Raw genomic sequence first — 13,455 nt, forward strand, 5'->3', positions numbered from 1 at the left:
AGTATACTTCCATTTCTGCGTTATCGCGCACATCAGGTCTCATTCTCAAATTCTAGTCCTTCGTACATCCTTAGTACCATTTTTAAAAAGAGCTCACCTTCGACGTCTTACGACGAATCGCACACTTCTGATCGATTTTATTTTCTATACTTTTCTCTTTATAACGTTCACCATGAATTCAGTCTAATAAGTATTACCGAAGCGATATAAGAAAGTAGGATTGAAGGAATCCAAGTTGAACATGGATCATCAGCGACCGATACTGCAAAGTTGGAGATGGGTGGATTCCCTTGAAAGATACATTTATGACAAATAGTATATGTACCTCCAGCTCAGCCTACGTACATCGCATGAAACGCTCAAACACGACCGTGTAGTCCTTGATATTCCCCGCATCCAGGGAAAGGGGCCGTTAACCAGGCCTATGGCGGGGCTATACGGGACCGATATCGCACGAACAGTCGATGGTACGTTATGGAATGACCTGCCATTCTTGGTTGGTAACATGGCCGAGTTATGGATCGACAATGCTCTACCAATGGCTGGCACTCAGCGTATGAACTTTGCCTCATTCCTAGCTAACCTAGCGTCGACTCGTGTCTACAAAAACAGGATATGCTAGGTAGCCCTTGTCCTCTTCCGCTGTCTGTTTGAGGAGAGACAAGAGCTTCGCACTGACGATGACCCAGATGATAAGAATCCAAGAAGGACCATGAGTTCACTAGAGATTATGCATTTATTGCTAGCTGCGTTTGCGTGGTTTGACGAGGCTGCGTAAAATCTGATGACACTCTCGGAGCTATTGTAGAATGATTGCCCCAGCGAGGTGAGCCAGGGAGTTAAGAATTTCATCGAGTCGGAGTTCGGGAAGCGATCACTCACTGGGTTCATACCATGGAGATGGATGTACTGGCTGAAGCGACTTCACGAAATTAGGGAGGCAGCAAGCGAGGCTAGCGAGAGGCAATTGAAGGAGTATACGACTGGCTCTATCTTGAGCATGATCAAGGAGGTAGAGGAGCAAAAGTCCTATATTTTGAGGGTTTACAAAGCCGGCGGAGATGCCTTATATCATGCCAAACATTTGTTCCTGTTGAAGATACCGGTGTTGAAGATAGATACAAGCGTCTATATTTGTCAGACTGAGCATTCTTTAGATGTTTTTCTACTTACAGGGTATTTAAACCTGTTTTTATTAGTTTTACAATTAACAACTTCTTCACTTTTTATGATTTTTCTCGCAGTATTCTACTTCAACAGCTCCGTCCAAAACAGTTTGTGGAGAGCAAAGACAGTGAAGACTCCGAGAAGAATGAAACCCCCGACGAGAGCCAAAACTCCGAGGAGAAAAAAAACGAGAAGAGAACAAAAAGCCAGAAGAGAAAAAAAACTCGGAGAACGGCAATAAAAACCGAAGCCCTCTCTTTCACTCTCTGTCTCTCTATATGTGCCCTTTGTGATCTGGGGTAGTCCTACTCAATTCACTATCTTTTACCCCTAATCTTTACAAAGATCAACAAGTCTGCACGGGCTTTTGTATTGGAACCAAAAGAAATAGGCAAAATGACACCTTGAGCGAGGATTCAGTGGAATGGAGAAGGAGCTATAGATAGAATATATGCTTGCAATTAAGGTTAAAATGTTGATCTTAGTATGTATAGAGATACTAATTTTAATTTTTGGATCAAGTAACGAAGTAGTTTACATGTGATATATCTCACCCCACCTAAAAAGAATATCAGTAACAGCAACCCCATATTGTTCAATTATGTATCAAACTCTGTGATTAGATACCCCGGAGTACTGGGAAAGATCATATGTCATCCACACACACCTTCTGCCAGTAATGAACATCGTGTGGAGTTCACTTCATTGACCAGATTTGACTACTTTATAGCAACATAGCCCCAGCAAGGAGTCCTCCGACCAGAACCAAAGGCGCGGGTGTCTGGTGAGCAAAGTTCCCAGATATTGTAGTGGTTGCAGCATCGGTGCTCACATTTGTACTTTTTGCCATACTGTCTGAGGGGCCACTGGATGTCTGCGAAGCTTGACTTGCAGAACTGCTGATAGTCCCAGTCAAAGTTCCCGTATTAATTGGAGTATAAGCGCCCGCAATTGCCATACTGGCAGTAAAAATAACACGCTCCACCTTAGTGCCTGGAACCTGGTATCTGGTGCTTCCTATCACGGGCCTCAAATCAGCCTGAACAGACTGGGTCAATGAGCAAGTTGCAGTCGTTGGAAATGGGGAACCAGTAAAGGTACACCCAGACGTCGTGAATCTTTATGAAATTGTCAGTCAAATGTCAGGATGATTCTCTGGCGCGGTGGGCCTTACGTGCTGTAGTCCATCTCCACTACGTATTCGAAAGCTTATCTTTTGGTTAGCCTCGAGCTTTAGCGTTGGGGGTTAACAGGTGAACGCACAGTTGGGTTGGAAGACAACTGTCATAGGGTGTCTATCACAGGGTGTCACGGCTGAGGGACAACTGACTGCATAGGTTGTTTTGTCGCCATCCTATTCTACTTTTCAGCTGGGCTCACTGCTTAAAAAGGGCTATATAACTGCGGACATACCAAGCCAATAACTCGACCTTCGTCTTTATCGAAATAATTGTCGCCGAATCCTACCCAAGGAAATGTCTGATGTTGAGTTAGCAGGCATTTTAGTAGTCGTGTGTCTCCCGCAAAATCTCACAATAGTTGAAGTTTCCTCGGATGCTGCGAATTGGAGCATGATCGAAGCTAACTGGAAAAATTGTGACATTGAAAGAGAATGCATTTTGAATGGTCCACTAGGAACTTCAAGCTAAGCCCACGAGGTTTCGTATAGTGTCCGTCTGGAATAATGGGAAAGAGAAGAGAGAAATAAAACCAAGTCCAACAGTGGACCTGCTCGTAGGATATATTCCCTGAGGCTGAACAGCATTATATTGTATACGAGATGAAGGTGCCACCGATAAGGGACCAATGGTCATGAGGAACCCCAAGTGCGGGTAGTTGGGCGCACGTGTTTTGCTCGGGATCAATCTATTGGCTCTCGTTCGTTTATACCGAGCTCTGCCAAGACTTTAAAAAAGACTTAGCGCTGCAGGGCTTCCAGAATGTAACACTGCACGCGATCTCCTTTTATTTCTTTGCATCTTTCCTGTAATTCAATAAGATTTCCCCGGTGACTCAAACCTATGACTCTAACACTTCGGCCAGAATTTCGGTGTATATAAGCGATTACATCCATCTCCAAAGCTTGTGTCTAACTATCGTGGGGAAGAAATACCCCTGAAGTGTCCCGCAAACCCAACCCAAAATAGGGGCCAAATTTGTAACATCACTTCACTTTCGATCAGAGCATGAAAAGAGCAGCAGCAAATGCCGCACCACCAATCAATCCCTCTCCGGCTGTAGCAAGCGGCATCGCCACGTTTGAAGTTGGAGTGGGAGTCGAAGTCTGCGAGACCGTACCAGAGCTAGTCGAAGAAGCCGTAGTACCGGTGGAGGTGACCTCGCTAATTGAACTATCTGTGGGAGTAGCTTCGGCTTTATCCGACGCCGACGAGACCTGGGCTGAGTAGTCTGTGGCTGTGAAGCGAACCTCTGCGATGCAAGAGTTTTCCAGGGTGGACCAGTCGGTCTCGGACGTTGTGGTGGCGGTGGCGGTCTCGTAGCGTAACGCCGTGTTGGTAAGCGCCTCTTTGTAGAGTCTCATGTCGTAGACGCAGCAGTATGCGCCTTGTTCGTCGACGACCATGTTGCCGGAGCAACATCTCGTGACGTCGAAGGTGTTTGGCATCCAACCTACTGGGCAATCGGTTTTCGCAGCGGTTGAAGCGACAGATAGCACCGTCGTCAGGATAAGGCTTTTGATAAATGGCATTTTGGGTGGTGTTGGAATTGGTGTTAAAAAAAAAGTTGATGCGTACGGGAGTGCTCGTGGGAAGTGAAAAAGGAGGTGAGCCTTCAAGGCAACAAAATTTAACACACGGACTCTTACTCAAGTGAGCAGAGTGTCGTCTCAGGATACTCGTATTGACACAGGGAAATTGTCTCATAGGTCGATCTGCCGAGCTACCCCAAAATTGGGGGCCGGGGGAGGCTGATTTAACCAATCAACATCCATAACACTTATATTCAGCCGAACCTAATATATGGCCTGTTAGTTGTTTTTCTGCACCTCGACAGACCTTGAGAGACTTTGTCCTCTCCGAACTGGTCCTCCCCGCATAGCGTTACGAGTTAGGGGCTTTCACGACGCCCGGCCGGGATTGTGTGGGAGGTGGCCTCTGGAGCATCTCATGTGGTGATTAACTGACTGTCTCTAAGGAACGCTATCCGACAAGATATCCCCGAAAAGAGAAAGGGAATATGCATTCACTATGTGGCGGGGTGGACGGGAGGAAGAGAGAGAAGGGAGGAGATCTGACTGACTACACGGCCTCGACCTTGGCCTGAAACCACCGAACAATCCTACCTCCTGAGCCCAGAGCGCTGCTCTAGCATTCGATTCCATCGATTTGCTATCCTTGGAACTACAGAGTAGGACCAAAGCAGGAAGGAGAAAGTTGTATTGTAATGGAGACAATCTTAAAGAACCCCGAACTAGACTTCTGCAGAGCCCACAAAGCCCACTGCAGGTTAATAGGCCCCCAAATGGGCCCCAAACAATACAAATATACCGAGAATTCAGAAGTTGAACCCCCTTATAGGGGTTTTAAAATTACCCTTCGTTTTACCCCCGTTTCTAAGCCTTATACTAAAGGTAATATTTTATTAGTTTGAATGATTTAGAATTCATCACTGGTTATCTCTCTATGTAACGGTTAAAAATATAAAAAAGCGCGTTATTTAGATAATTTATAAATTACAGAAGTTCACCTAGAAAGTAGTAGTACTCCTACATAAACCCAAAATATATATCTCACCAAAACACTAAGATTAATAGCGTTAAATTTTATTCAAAATTTAAATACATACTTATCAAGGTAATATAATCCTAGCTTCTAAATTTGAATTTTATATACCTAGTGGAAGGTCGTACTACAGCGAGTACAGACGCCGCCTAGGATGGGCTTTAATGGGGGCCTTATAGGCCCCCACTGATGGGCTGTGGGTTGGGTTGGGTTTCGAAGGTAGGGCCCATTTGGGGCTTTGCGGAAGTCTACCCCGAACTATCTACGGAGTAACGTAATCCACTACCGAGTGACGCACACTACCGAGTGACGCACCCCCACCCAACTTCCTGAATTCAAATGCATTTATCTCAACCAAAACGCCATTAAATTAAATAAACTAAAATCATCATCTATCTGGACATGTCTCTCTCCTATGTCCTGGCTTCCTACATATTCCACATGCTCGTCCAGCCTGGGGGGGCGGCCTTAAACCTTCCGAAACCTGCTCACGATAGTTGTTGATACGCGCTACTTGAGCCTTAAATGGCTCTGAACGTAGCTCACGAACATCCTGAACTGAGAGATCCCCTTCGTGGACTATCGTCCTTGTAGATCGGGTTCGCTTTTGCTTTTTCTTCTCGTTTTCAGCGCGTAAATCGCTCACTTCTTTCTCTAGTAGTGCGGCGGAATGCATCGTGATCTGGCAGGCTTTTAAAACCTGGTTGATAGCGGAATTGAGCGGGCTAGGGGGGCTCCTTGATCTCGTACGAAGTAGTGCTTTTATTGAGGAGGCTTGCTTTTGCAATTGCATATAGTTCGAAGGTGTTTTTGGATCCCAATCACTACCCCGGCTAGAAGGGGGGGTAGGGGTTCGAAGACGAATATTAAGCCTCGAAATCACTCTCTCCGGTGTAAAAGGGACTAAACCAGCTGCTCCGAAGCTGTTTTTAATAGTCTCTGATTTAAAAGCTTCAATTCGTGCGAGAGGGTATGCTTCGAGGAAATCAAGTTTATCAATATGATTTATCCCAACCCGCATTTTTGCTTCAACCAGCCGGCCGTACGAGCGTTTTAACACCGCAAAACAGCCTATATCCAAAGGCTGTAAAAGGTAAGAGGAATGCGGAGGTATACAGATCGGTATAATTTTGTTTTCTTCACAGATTTCATCGAACTTCGGGGTTAAATGACTTCCGTGGCCGTTAAGTATCAAAAGCCGATATACCCCCTTTATACGTATAGAAGTGGTAGGAATAAAGAGCTTTTTTAACCAGCGAAGTCCAATTTTATCAGAGGTCTATCCATTAGGACTAACCTCAAATCGCCAATCGTCCGGGAGGCCGTCAAACCAGGATTCAATAAAGACTTTGCCTTTAAAAATCACACACGGTGGAAGGGCCCAACCAGTAGTATTTATACACTCAATAGCCGTCACCTATTCACGATTTCCAGGTTGTAAAAGTGCTCGCCGACCGTAGTATTCGCTTCTCGTAATAACCTTCGCAGTCGCCGTTAATCCTATCGCAAAACCCGTCTCATCAAAGTTATAAACGTTATCCGGATCGATCCCAAATTGTAGGATAGTTTTTTGAATAAGATCAAACCACTCCTTTATAATTTTTGGATCCTCACATTTCGCACGCTCGTAGTTATAACGTTTCGAGAAACGAGAGGAGAGAAGAGGACGTCGTTTAACAAATTTTGTAACCCAATTTTCGCCAACCGAAAGAACCGGGCTAGATCCGCGCTTTTCAAGAAGAAGATTCGCTATTTCTCGTACAGTAGCAGGCCGGGGGGCTGCTCCACGTAGATCTATAGAGAGTATCCATTTTTCAAGAGATTGCTCTTTAAGCTCAGTCAGTTTATATGAGTTAGCGCGTAAAATCGCGCGGTTTTGAACACCCCGGAGGCGGCGGCGGAGGGTAGCCTCAGGCACTTTAAAACAGCGCGCAGCTTCACGAATTGAAGAGAATTTTTCATTCTTAAAATCTTGGATAGCTAATAAGATCCTACCCTCTTGCTCGGTTGAATCTTTAGACGATCGAGAACGAATTGGTGGCATAGTGGGTGGTTGAAGAGAGAGGGTTATATTAATTGACGCGTTTTGGGAGGGGGTGCGTCACTCGGTAGTGTGCGTCACTCGGTAGTGGATTACGTTAATCGAGGCACTTATGCCTGAGGCAAAGTATTTGCGGCCTGAGGCAAATGGTCCAATAGCTGTTACACGAGGTCATTCCACTATCGAACATTCATCGACTTCGTTCACTTCTCATGCAATAATTAAGTTTAGGAATAGAGAGAAAGACATTTAGTTCTGGTAGCAAAATTGTGAATTTCAACACTTCGCACTATGCTTTTGTCATTTTATACATCGAATAGACTATATTAGGTGTCTACAATCCCGATATTTTTCGAACTTTGGAAATATAACACAGGTTGATTCCTGGCGCAAAAACCATTTCAACAGACTGGCCCCTCATTGGTTGTAATTGCACTCAGGGCCCCCAAATTGCAGCAGGAATCTCCCCATCCAAGCTCTTTTTGGAGATAAGCTTCCCTGGGCTCCTAGTTTGTTCATTCCACTGAATTACAGCCACTTCATGGCTGTTTTGCAATGCCACCACAATTGTTCCATTATTTTCATTAAAATCAAACTCACGTGGGAAAGAACCGTAGGCGGGAAACAATCCGACAGATGAGACATTCATGTCGCCGTTACCGTTGGCAGTGAAGCAGGTGAAAACGGCGAAAGTGTCACTCCCTTCACCAAAGGTAGCATCACCGCGGTTGGATACCATAATACGTTCATTTCCGGGCTAAAGATTAAGTGCTGTTAAACAAAGTGCTCTTCCTTTGTCCGTGAACATGATGAAGTAAGATTGAACGTACTGAGATCTGGATTCCTGAGACCTTGGAGCCACTTGGTGCGGCATTTCCGCCGTATGTATTCTCCTTGTGAACCTTAGCAAAGGTTAGGCTATTGTGGGTATAGTGAGACTTAAATGCGCTGAAGGTATTGTCAAGTTCTGAGACAAGATACAAGAACGTGTTATCAACAGAGCCAACCCTTGTTTTGGGTATCCAAAACACGGCATGTCGTGGCCCAGATCCGGGGTTTACCACCAATGGCGTCTGAGGTAGGAGAAGGCTGCTGGAGGGACAAATCTTGAAGATATGTATTTTATCCATGCCCAAATCAGGAACCACAACGAAGCGGCCCGTCGGGTCAACGATAGCTCCATGTGGATGAGAGACATCTTGTCGGTCGGGTACTGGACCGGCAGCAGGAATCTGATATGTAAACTCCTGCGTTTTGTTCAAATGGGCTGATGCTGAGTCAAATGTGTAGGCTGTGACGGCAGAAGCTTCGCTAGATAATTGATCATATTGGCGTGACTTTGAACAATTTTTCTTCGTGGCCTATCAGTGGTACTTATTAGTGTGCGACAGCAACGAAAAGCCTTGCAGATAGATAGCCGACATAACCGGACCGGGCAGGGTGTCAAGGACATCCAGCATTGTCAGCGACCCATTGGAATTGACTCTGAAGGAAGTCAGACTGCCATTGGGAGCCCCGATCGCTTCATTAAGGCAGAGAATGAGACCCTGCTTACTGTCCAAACTCAACCACGATGGACTGACCCCGCAAGCTTTCGTCTGAGCGACGACTGACAGGTCATTAGTCCCGTTCCCCCTCGTGGTGACAGAGTAGTCACGGTGCCCGAATAAGACGCCGCATATATCTTGGCAGCTATGGAGGTGGCACCGAACAAAATTCCGGACAAAAGAACAAAACGCATTTTGAAAGGTTGATGTGGATTCTAAAAACAAAAACAATAGGAAAGTCAAGTATGTAGTATCAAAGAAAGAAATAAGTACGGACACACTAAGTGGGAATTACATATGTAGCCTTAGCACTGTACAGTATTGCAAAATGTCTGCCAACGTCATCTTGGATTGTGCTTCTTGGCTAGTCCTGGAGTGCTGTCAGCAAGACTGATCTGGACTATCCCAAGAGTAACATGAAAATGGAGTTGCTTCGCCGCCCGAAAGTCATTTCAAAGCAATTCAATTCTAGGTCTATCTTCCCGTCGACGTTACTTACGGTGACTGAAATGGTGATCTGCAAGCTCTGACCGGGAAGTTGTTGGGCAGGGATGAGTCGGTCCGGATCTCTGCAGGAACACGAGGTTCACGGTATTTACCTGGTTGGCTCGAAACCCAGTGGAGTGCCAATACTGCTACCCATAATTTCAAGTCTAGGAAACAAGATTGGTTGAGCTTCCGTGCTTGGCAAATATGTCTTTTCCCCAAGGTATACATCATCCGGAATCTTGGCTGTCTTGGCAATATCTCTTATCGGTATGCCGAGATACTCTCGCTATACGGTATACCGACCTCGGGATATGCCCAAGATTATCGTTATCATCGATCAAGAAAAGTAACCCCGATTGGAGGTCCTGCTGGCTAGCGCGGGACGCGAGGAAGCCAACAGGATCGGTTCTCTATCACTGTGGTCGTTGTTGCATTCACCGACATCATCAATAGAGAGATCGACAGTGTTCATGTTGGATATGCTTCCCGTCTCCGTTGGTGCACAGTCGTCATTGCACTTCTAGGTGCCAAAATCTCTAGAAAGCGGCTTCTACGAATCGAACGACGGTCCCATTATCGAAGATCTCAACGAATATGGTGATATCTTCGGCACCTCCGTCGATTACGCCTTCGAAACGGTTCCGCTTGCCGTCCACAACCGGACTGAGCTTATTCGCTCAGGCAAGGGACTGGGAGGGTCAACTCTCGTGAATGGAGGTTCCTGGACACGCCCACACAAGGCACAGAATGATTCCTGGGAAGAAGTGTTTGGGATGAAGGGATGGAACTGGAACAATCTGCTCCCGTATATGAACAAGATCGAGGCCTTCCGTCCTCCAAACCCTGACCAAATTGCTGCTGGACATCGCTTTGATCCTGCCTGCCATGGCACGGATGGTGTCGTCAAAGTCGGTCCTCGAGACACCGGAGAGAAGTTTTCTCCCATGATCAAAAGTATCATGAATACTGCGAACAAATCCGGTATCCCTGTTTAAAAAGATCTGAGCTGTGGGATTCCTCACGGTATATCGATGTTCCCAAACGGTTTACACGAGGATCAGACTAGGTCAGACACTGCCCGAGAGTGGCTTCTGCCAAACTACAAACGGAAAAATTTCAATGTGTTGACTGGTCAGATGGTGGCAAGAGTTTTGTTCAATAACGCTACCTCCACCCCGAAAGCCGTCGGAGTCAACTTTGGTACTCATAAAAATGTTAACTTTGATGTCTATGCTCGCCATGAAGTTCTTTTGGCCGCTGGATCAGCCGTTTCCCCACAAATTCTCGAGCATTCTGGAATTGGGTTGAAGACTGTCCTTGATAATGTTAGCGTTGACCAGCTGGTTGATCTGCCGGTTGGTCTCAATCTTCAAGACCAAACCACCACAACCGTCAAGTCCAACATCAACTCAATTGGTGCGGGTCAGGGCCAGGCTGCGTACTTTGCTACCTTCAATGAAACCTTCGGAGATGAGGCACCTCGTGCTCACCACCTCCTGAACACAAAACTTGAAGAGTGGGCCAAAGAGGTTGTCTTACGGGGCGGGTTCCACAACGGAACCGCCCTCCTGATTCAATACCAGAATTATCGCGACTGGCTTGTAAACACAGACATCTCCTTTGCCGAGATTTTCATCGAAACTGGTGGAAAACTAACCCTTGACTTGTGGGACCTTATTCCGTTCACTCGCGGCTATGTCCATATCATGAACAGTGACCCATATCTACGTCGTTTCGCTTATGACCCTCAATTCTTCTCGAATGAGCTTGATCTGCTTGGCCAAGCCGCGGCTTCGAAGTTGGCTCGTGAAATTTCCAGCAAAGATGAAATGAGCAAGCATTTCAACAGCGAGGCTACTCCCGGAAACAAACTAGCGTACAACGCTACTCTTGACGAGTGGGCCGACTACGTCAAGGAGAATTTCTGTGCCAACTACCATGGGGTTGGTACATGTTCTATGATGGCGGAGGAATTTGGTGGTATCGTGGACGCCGCTGCTCGGGTCTATGGCGTTCAAAGTCTGCGTGTGATCGACAGGTCGATTCCTCCAACTCAAGTCTCGTCTCATGTCATGACTGTCTTTTACGGCATGGCCGAGAGGATCTCGGAAGCCGTTCTTGCCGACTATCATTCTGCCATGTAGTCGATTCCACTGTCGTCACTTGATCCTTTTCATGGACGGCGGGACACCCACTCAACTTATCTGTATATCCTTGCAGAGAGACCTTTTTTGAGATTGCGAGAGCCGGGGCTTATGCGTTCTTTTCAGGTTTTTATCCTACATGTCGATCGCGCCAATTAAAACAGAGCCACACAAACCAGGAATAATTCTTAGACTGTTTATATGAACGATTACGTTGATTTTAAACCAATTCATCTTCGGTACCTCAATATCTCATCACCAAATTACAACCTTGTCGTAGACTGAAATAATTCGATACCACCGACACTACTTTAAGCTTTTCCTAATTCCATCTACTATATGGCTAGCAAGCATGGCCGATGTCCCTTTACCCATAATTTCTAAAACACTGATATCAAAGCGGAAGGTCTGCTTTCATCACATGCACATCTCTATCGCTACCAATAAGTCCATTCCAAGACCTGAAAGGCCCAGGTTTGTGTTGAGCTCCTCATCAGCCTTGGGCATCGGATTCAAGACTTTTAACCTGTTTGTGACAAGAAAATGTATCTCGTATCTGTATAACGTAGTTTCATACCGATCCTTCTGAAAAAAAGCCATTGTAATAGTGGGTTCGATCTTCAAGAGCCAATATCGGGCATCGGGTGACTTCTGTAAACACTGGCTTGACCTGTACTAGCTCAGGAGGGAGACATGGCACTTCCTTAGACTGTGTATGAATTTCCTGCTGTCATTGCTCGATCGGGGTACAAATGGCGCATTTACCACATATGGTCTTGATGGCTTCAGGATTCCGTCCTCTGACGCTCTAACGGGGTCTCAACGCTCCACCGTCGGTGTTGCTGTACAGGAATATCGTCTCCGTGTCCATTTGGTCTCATATTCTCGTGTTTGGAGGGCCTAGAGCCGCAATCGCCATAGAAGAGGGCCGGCGCTTTCACCGGAATAGGAGGACCACAGAGCAAGCCATTCATTGTGACCACAAGATTTTCTAAGCTTTCAACTCGGTTGCATAGATCGGCAATTTCATTCGATCTGTAGAGTATTCAGGATATTTCGCAGGCGTGTGGCATCAATACCAGTAAATCGGCATGTGGTTCTGCTCGACGACCCACAGTATCTTGGTTTGATTGTGTTTCTTTCCCTTTTCTGACCATTCACACTGATAACCTAGCCTAGCACAGTTCAGGCACTCTGGGCTTTCCCAAATACAGCGTATCCTTTTGTGTTTGCATTGACAGCAAGCTAAAGGCCTTGCGTAAGTTTGAATTTCCTTTGTAAAGGACAAGCTGTGAAAGGTTAATCTCTTTCAAGACTTACCAGCATGATCATTGAGGCTCGTTTAGCAAACAGTGGTGTAGCATAGATTTTAGAATTTATCCAAACCAGCTATAGGCAGCCGCTGAAGTAGAAAAGAGCACCAAACTGCGCACGATAGCCAGATTATCGGCGGCCAATCTAATCACTTCATAGTTTCTTCACAACAGCCCCCGGTTGGGCCATACTTACTACAAGACGTAAAACTCCTTCATGCATGTTCAATAAACAAAAGCACAGAGAGACTCTAATTGAATGGTGGGTGTTGAAACGAATCTTCGAACTAATTCCCAAGGCGCCGGACGTATTCGGGGATAAGCCAGAGAAGCGCCAATAACCGGCAAAGGTGAACATTTGGAAGTTGTTGGCTGTGTATTGTTACGAATCGACGTATCTATTCCCCGATGTCTCCAAAAAAAAGAAAGAAAGAAAAATGGCGAGATGGTGAGCAGATGTAGTCGATTTTCCCCGACATTCTCCTGATTTGCGGCTTGATTGTTCTCCATCAGTCCACTTTTGCTTAACCTCCCCTTTTTTTTTCAATCTCACCAACCACAGCCACTCGCAGTAAGATAAAGAACGCACAATAACAAGGATTATATCACGCCATGTCTACGGTTATCGCCCCGATATTTGAATGCAACGACGGCATAGACATGGAGCCGTGGAGACCTTCTAAGGTTCGATTGCCGATTACCAATCCACCTCATTACCAACCGGTCACTTTGATAATCTCTGGCATTTATGGGGTATTTGTATACATTATCCGCTAGGGGAGAAATTGGAGTACCAAGCTTTGATTAATTCAGATCTAAGGAATGTCTTTACCAATAGAATCTGCACTGAACACTAAAGAATGTTTCGACCAATCATCTTCGGGAGATCCTAAAATTCCATCTCTGTCCCATTGTCAGCTCAAATCTGCATCCCAATCTGAATGCGACTGTACGGAGAAAAAATATGTATCAGACGTGCCAACAGCGAGCGACCCTGAAGCAGTTCAACAA

At 45.9% G+C, this 13,455-nt stretch overlaps 6 protein-coding genes across 6 annotated transcripts; 3 read left to right on the top strand and 3 right to left on the bottom strand.

The window, feature by feature from the left end:
* Positions 1–319: 319 nt before the first annotated feature.
* Positions 320–778, top strand: N7479_001193 (uncharacterized protein; the record flags this gene model as incomplete). The annotated part of the gene is made up of 2 exons (XM_057248890.1): positions 320–554; positions 627–778. The coding sequence occupies 2 exons, from the start codon at positions 320–322 to the stop codon at positions 776–778; spliced, it is 387 nt and encodes a 128-aa protein (XP_057113322.1).
* Positions 779–3,346: 2,568 nt separating this feature from the next.
* Positions 3,347–3,877, bottom strand: N7479_001194 (uncharacterized protein; the record flags this gene model as incomplete). The annotated part of the gene is made up of 1 exon (XM_057248891.1): positions 3,347–3,877. One exon carries the CDS (start codon positions 3,875–3,877, stop codon positions 3,347–3,349), a length of 531 nt encoding a protein of 176 aa, XP_057113323.1.
* A 3,510-nt stretch (positions 3,878–7,387) lies between these two features.
* On the bottom strand, positions 7,388–8,692 carry N7479_001195 (uncharacterized protein; the record flags this gene model as incomplete). The annotated part of the gene is made up of 4 exons (XM_057248892.1): positions 7,388–7,708; positions 7,782–8,262; positions 8,326–8,436; positions 8,535–8,692. 4 exons carry the CDS (start codon positions 8,690–8,692, stop codon positions 7,388–7,390), a joined length of 1,071 nt encoding a protein of 356 aa, XP_057113324.1.
* Positions 8,693–9,466: 774 nt separating this feature from the next.
* On the top strand, positions 9,467–9,982 carry N7479_001196 (Glucose oxidase; the record flags this gene model as incomplete). The annotated part of the gene is made up of 2 exons (XM_057248893.1): positions 9,467–9,485; positions 9,528–9,982. 2 exons carry the CDS (start codon positions 9,467–9,469, stop codon positions 9,980–9,982), a joined length of 474 nt encoding a protein of 157 aa, XP_057113325.1.
* Positions 9,983–10,018: 36 nt separating this feature from the next.
* Positions 10,019–11,131, top strand: N7479_001197 (uncharacterized protein; the record flags this gene model as incomplete). Its single annotated transcript, XM_057248894.1, has 1 exon — positions 10,019–11,131. One exon carries the CDS (start codon positions 10,019–10,021, stop codon positions 11,129–11,131), a length of 1,113 nt encoding a protein of 370 aa, XP_057113326.1.
* A 785-nt stretch (positions 11,132–11,916) lies between these two features.
* N7479_001198 (uncharacterized protein) lies at positions 11,917–12,105 on the bottom strand (the record flags this gene model as incomplete). The annotated part of the gene is made up of 1 exon (XM_057248895.1): positions 11,917–12,105. One exon carries the CDS (start codon positions 12,103–12,105, stop codon positions 11,917–11,919), a length of 189 nt encoding a protein of 62 aa, XP_057113327.1.
* Positions 12,106–13,455: the final 1,350 nt, after the last annotated feature.

The sequence above is a fragment of the Penicillium vulpinum genome (assembly GCF_028829585.1).
Source record: "Penicillium vulpinum strain IBT 29486 chromosome Unknown utg000001l_segment0_segment0, whole genome shotgun sequence".
In the NCBI taxonomy this organism is placed as follows: domain Eukaryota; kingdom Fungi; phylum Ascomycota; class Eurotiomycetes; order Eurotiales; family Aspergillaceae; genus Penicillium; species Penicillium vulpinum.